The 5,864-nt window shown below is 24.8% G+C and overlaps 1 protein-coding gene across 4 annotated transcripts in view; it reads left to right on the top strand.

The window, feature by feature from the left end:
- Positions 1-5,547, top strand: part of LOC117171642 (mitochondrial thiamine pyrophosphate carrier) — a 25,304-nt gene extending 19,757 nt beyond the window's left edge. For all 4 annotated transcript variants that reach the window (XM_033359135.1, XM_033359131.1, XM_033359132.1 and 1 more), the window contains exon 5: positions 4,994-5,547. In XM_033359135.1, coding sequence (XP_033215026.1) covers positions 4,994-5,456 — 463 coding nt within the window. In that variant the 3' untranslated portion in view covers positions 5,457-5,547. The remainder of the gene's footprint in view (positions 1-4,993) is intronic.
- Positions 5,548-5,864: the final 317 nt, after the last annotated feature.

Below are 5,864 nucleotides of genomic sequence, written 5' to 3'. Positions count from 1 at the left end.
CTTATTGTTCTCAAAGATTCTTATACACCCAACTCTCGGATTCTGTCTGGCTAGACTGAAAGCGAGAGTTCGGTGTATTTGATAATTCAATGTTTCCCTTTTTTTCATTTCAAATCAGGCAGAGAGGTCCAGCTTAGATTATCTGAATGATTTTTATAATACTTAAAGAGAAAAAAGATGCCCGGCCGCAAAAATGGTTAAGAATCTATAAAACTGATAGGATGCATTTCTTGTATAAGCAGAAACTGCAAACAAAATATAAGAACAAATGAAAAGGTGGGGCATTTCTTTTTGTTTATCCCAATGTTTTTAGAAAGATTGTGCTAATATAAAAAATCGTCCTAATCAGTTTATGTGGGCTAAACCATTTTTGAAGTCGGGACATTTATTTTTTTTTTTTTAATATCATTTTTTATTTTTTCTCCTAAGCGATACAAGCTATCACAAGATAATAGGAATTGTTTTTGTAAAACTTTTCTAGGTGTTTAAACTTTTATCTGAACATTGTTTTTTTACTAAAAAATCTAAAAATATTCATTTAGCAATATCTTGAAACGGAAAAAATATCACACTTAATTGAGATTTAATATAATAGAAAAGCATAATATTTAACATAATAGAAAAGCAAGGACAATAATTTTGATAATCAATGAAAATTGGTATCTCAGCTTCAAACTTAATATAAAATATTTTTGTAAAATATATAGATAATCCGTTGCATTTTTTATAAAAAATCTCAATTTCCGGATAAAAATTCTGATATAACCAATTACTATCATTTAAATATTGTAAATATTTATCAAAATCTAAAGATTTGTTATGATTAATATCAATTTTAGATGAGAAACACTAATATGACATAACAGAAAATTGTTTTAGATTGTAAATCTTCCCTTAAACCCAATGTTTTTTGTTTAAAATAAGTGATTTTCATTTAAAGATGTGAGCATAAAGTTCCAAAATTGTCAATTTTCTTTTAAATCTACAGCAATTTCCGATAAAACACACGAGCATAAACCTAAATTTGTTTAAAAAATGTTGTATCTTTGAAATACAATAATTTTTAATTCAAAGAACCGATTTCAGGTATGAACGACCAACAAAGCCAAAAAGGATAAATTTAATGTATCTAAATGATAATCTATAAAATCTTATGAGTTAAAAAAATTAAAAATACAAATTTTCGACGGTAAATACTTAACGTAACAGAAAATTGTTCCAAATTATAGATATCCTTTAAAATGTAATGATTTTTTATTAAAAAGACTGCTTTCTAACATCAGCATAACCTGAGATTTTGTTAGCAAGTTGTGAGTATTCCTTCAAATATAATTTTTTCAAATTATAAATGCCAGTTTGTAACTAAAAAAAATTACGTGGATAATTCAAAATTATTAAAAAGGTTCTGAATTTTATTCAAATTATAATCATTTTTGTATGAAAATTCCAATTTGCGTTGCAAAACGCTAACTTAACCTCAAATTGTTCAAAAATTATCAATCTTATTTGAAATCTAATTGGTTTTGAATGAAAGTTTAAATTTCGAGAAAAAACCTTACCACATTCTGAAACTGTTCAAAAAAATTATTGGATTTAAATCTAATGATTTTTTGTTTAAAAACACAAGTTTCAGGTGTAACTCGCCAACATAACCTGAAATTGTTCAAAGATAAAAAATATCTTTAAAATTAAAAATACGAATTATTTTTTACCAAAAACATTAACAAAATGCAAAGTTGCGGAAACATCCTTGGTCCAATTATAATGTTTTTATTTTAAAATACCCATTTTTACTGTAAATACTAACATAACTTCAAAATCTTCAATATAGGTTGTGAATCTTGTTTGAAATACGATTTTTTGTTGAAAAGGGAAATTTCATCGATTTTTAGTGCAAGACACTAACATAATCTAAAATTTAAAAAAAATTATAAACCTTTAAAATCCAATGTTTTTTGTTTTAACGACGTGTAAAACTCAAACATAATTTAAAATTGTTGAAACCCGGAATTATGATGATAATTTTTGTTTATAACTGCTCATTTCCGGTGAAGAAAGCTCACAAAACCCAAAATACTTTGGAATTTTAAGCGTTCTTCGAAATGCTATGATTTTTTATTTCCGGTGAAAAGCACTCTAGCATAAAACATGTATAATATTTGCAATAATCTATTAAATAATTTGAAAGTTTTTATTTAACTAAAAAGCATAAATTGTTCTAATTTTTTTTTTCAATTGTAAGATATAAAACAACTTTAAGCAATGAAAAGCCAATCAGATTTTAAACATTTATCGTTTTTGAAAATCTAATTAGCTTTGTATTACTTGATTTTTTTAAATTTAAATAAAAAATTTTTTATAATTAAATTCCAGCAAAATCACAGAAAACTTTATGAGTATTAAAAAGCATTTGTGCTCAATAAGCAGTATTGCGCTGTTAAATGTAAATCTTCAAATTGTCTAGTAAATTATTGAAAGTGTTGTTTATGATTCAGGTTAGTGCTTTTCGCTGAAAATTAGCATAAAATAAACAAATTTGAATGTGTGTAAAGAAGATCTAAAATTTTAAAGATTTTAGGTCGTATTAGTTTGTTATCATCAGAAACGAGACTTTTAAATTTTTTAAACAAAAAAAATTGTCAAGATTCCAAATTTTCAGCCATTTTCAGTTGTGTTTAAAATGGTTATGTTTTTTAGTTTTACATCGGAAATGGGTGCTTTAAATAAAAAATTATTTAATTTCAAAGATAAAAAATTTCTCAACAATTTGCTGTTAAAAATTATTTTTTTTTTTTATTTGAAGATTCAACATTTTAGTTAAAAATTAATTTATTTTGTCAAAATTTTAATTATTACGTTGAAAATTTATTGTTTTTTTTGTTGTTAAAAATTCTTTTGTTGAAAACTTGTTTTTTCTTTTCAGAAAATTTTTTATTAACAATTTGACTTTGGTTGATAATTGATGTAATTTATTCATTATTCTTTTTTGCTGTTGTTTTAAATCATTTTTTTCGTTAAAAATATGACTGATTAGTTCAAAATTAAAATTTTAGATTTCAAATAAAAATATTAACTATTACATTTTTCGTTGAAAAACAATATTTTTAGGTTGAAAATTAACTTATTTATTGAAAATTAATATTTTCGGGTTGAAAAATCAAATGTTTTGTAGAAAACTCGTTTTTTTTTACTGAAAAATTCAACGATATAGTAGTAAGTTCAACAATTTGGTAGAAAATTCAACTGTTTTGTAGAAAGTTCGTTTTTTTATTGAAAATGAAACTGTTAATTTAAAATTAAAATATTCGTAGCTGCAATATTAACTATAACATTTTTTGTTTAAAAATTCAGCTTTTTACGTGAGAAATTCAACTACTTTATCGAAAATTCAACTGTTTGGTGGAAAATTCACTTTTTTGTTGAAAGTTTAACTATTTTCTTTCTAATTCATTTTTTAGGGTGGAAAATTCAAACTTTGTGCTAAAAAATTCAACTATTAGGTTGAAAATTGAACCTATTTGTGAAAAATTCGTCTTTTTGGTTTGAAAATCGTAGAAATTTAAATTATTTGGTTGAAAATTAACTTTTTTGTGCAAACTTAATATTTTTGCTACGAAAATTCAACGATTTTCTCGAAAATTAATGTATTTTGTTAAAAATTTAACTGATTTGGTAAAAAGTCCATTCATATCTTCCTTTAAAAAAATTTTTCATAAGTTTTGTGTAAAAATAAACATGTTTGATTAAAAAATGTGTTTTTAAAATTTAAACTTAACTAATGTTTATTTCTTTTTAAATTAAGTTTCTATGAATTATCTTAATTTTTTTGATTTTCAGACTTTAAAATTAAGCAAGTGAAAAAAGTAACTTTTTAGGTAATTTGTAGTTACTTTATCTAGTAACTGTAACTAGTTATAGTTACAAGTAACGTTACTCACGGTGAGCCTGAACGAACTTTAAATGGGGGTTACAAGAGTGGTCTTATATTATTTTTTGGTTTCGTTCTAGAATGCTTCAGAAACAATTTTCAAGAACAAAGTTAAAATAATTCTTTGAGTCGTTTTTAATTTTTTATTGGTTTGATGTGATTTTTTTAAGTAATTCGAAAAAACGGATTTATTTTCGAAATAATTTATGTTTAAAGTACGAAAATTATATTTATTATTCTTTTTAACCCTCGTCACTTATATCTCTGAAAAATGGCATATTACTCACATTGGGTCAAATTGACCCCAGCTGACTTTTGAAATGTTGTCATATTGATTGTATACGTGGTTTCCACTTGACAAAATTCACAGATGCTATTTAATACCTAGAAATTAGATTCTGATAGTTTTTTTAAAAATGAAAATTAATCTGAGGTGTATAAAAAAATCTTCAATATCCAATTCAAATTTGAGTCTAGAGTTGATGTTGGGGTCATTCTGAACCCATGTAAGTGATAAGGGTCAATATAAATCTTGAATGATAAGTGTATTTTTACATAATTATTAATGTACCAACGTATGTAAATTAATGTAAAAATACACTTATTTTACCAGATTTATATTAATAATATAATTTATGTACTTTAAATATCACTTATATATTATTTTATTTATTTTCGAAATAAGTTATGTTTAAAGTACAAAAGTGATATTTATTATTCTTTTTATCTTGTATTTGTATTTGTTGCATATATATGGAAAAAAATACAAATACAAGGTTAAAGAAAGTAATCATAATTAATAATATTAATATATTAATACATTAATAATAATAGTTCATTAAAAATTATGTAAAAATACACTTATTATACAAGATTTATATTAAAAAGAATATTAAATATAATTTTTGTACTTTAAACATAAAATTAAAAATTTAACTTACCCAATACAGAATGAAACTGCTGAACTACTGTGATCCCTGGAATGCTAAAAAATAAATAGACCTCAAATCTCCAAAGATTTGATGGCTTAGAAGCAAATTTTCTAATAAATTTTCTTATCCTCAGGTCCATAATACGGCATGAATCATCTGCTGCCTTGTTCCGGGGTATATTGCCAGCCATTCTACAAATCGCACCACACACTGCCTTTCAATTTTATTTTTTTGGAATATTTAAGGATATGTATAGTAATTTTGTTCATGATTCAACCACCAGTGTGACTGGTGCTTTGATAGCTGGAAGTTCGGCTGGACTTGTAGCTAAAACGATCGTTTATCCATTTGATTTGGTGAGAAAACGATTGCAGATCCAGGGCTTTCAACATGGTAGGAAGGGATTTGGTATTTTTTTCCATTGCGAGGGGATGTTAGATTGTTTCGTATTGACATTCAAACGAGAGGGTATGAACGGACTTTTCAAAGGTTTAGTTCCGAGCCAGGTTAAAGCTGCAGCAACTACAGCCTTACATTTTACAATCTACGAACAGACATTAGTTTTAATGCAATATTTAAAGCAAAAGCCTCAGTAGAAAATAACGAATAATCTCGCTTGGCACTCCAGATTATAGAAGTCAAGCTGTATTTTTTTTAGTATTTGCCAGTGATATTTCAGTCTTAAAACATTATTTTTAATGATGTGAGAAATAATATAAACAGATTAATTATTTTTTCTATGAATATAATAAAGCATAATTTGAGTAAATAGAGATCAATACTTATTTAGTATTTTTTAAATCAATATTACCTCTAATTCACGGTGGCCGCTGGACCAGGTATTTTCTTTTTGATTTTAACAGCTTTTAAATAATTAGTGGATTTGTTATGTTTTTCAATTATGCTATTATTTAGCTTTCAATGCGTAATTTAAAATTATTTTACTTAAAAAATTTTCCATTTAATACTTTTATTTCTAAGCTTACATTTTTAATTAAAGGATA

This window comes from Belonocnema kinseyi, chromosome 4 (genome assembly GCF_010883055.1).
Source record: "Belonocnema kinseyi isolate 2016_QV_RU_SX_M_011 chromosome 4, B_treatae_v1, whole genome shotgun sequence".
NCBI classification, from domain to species: Eukaryota; Metazoa; Arthropoda; class Insecta; order Hymenoptera; family Cynipidae; genus Belonocnema; species Belonocnema kinseyi.
The sequence above is the reverse complement of the archived record's forward strand: the minus strand, read 5'-3'. Positions and strand labels throughout refer to the sequence as shown.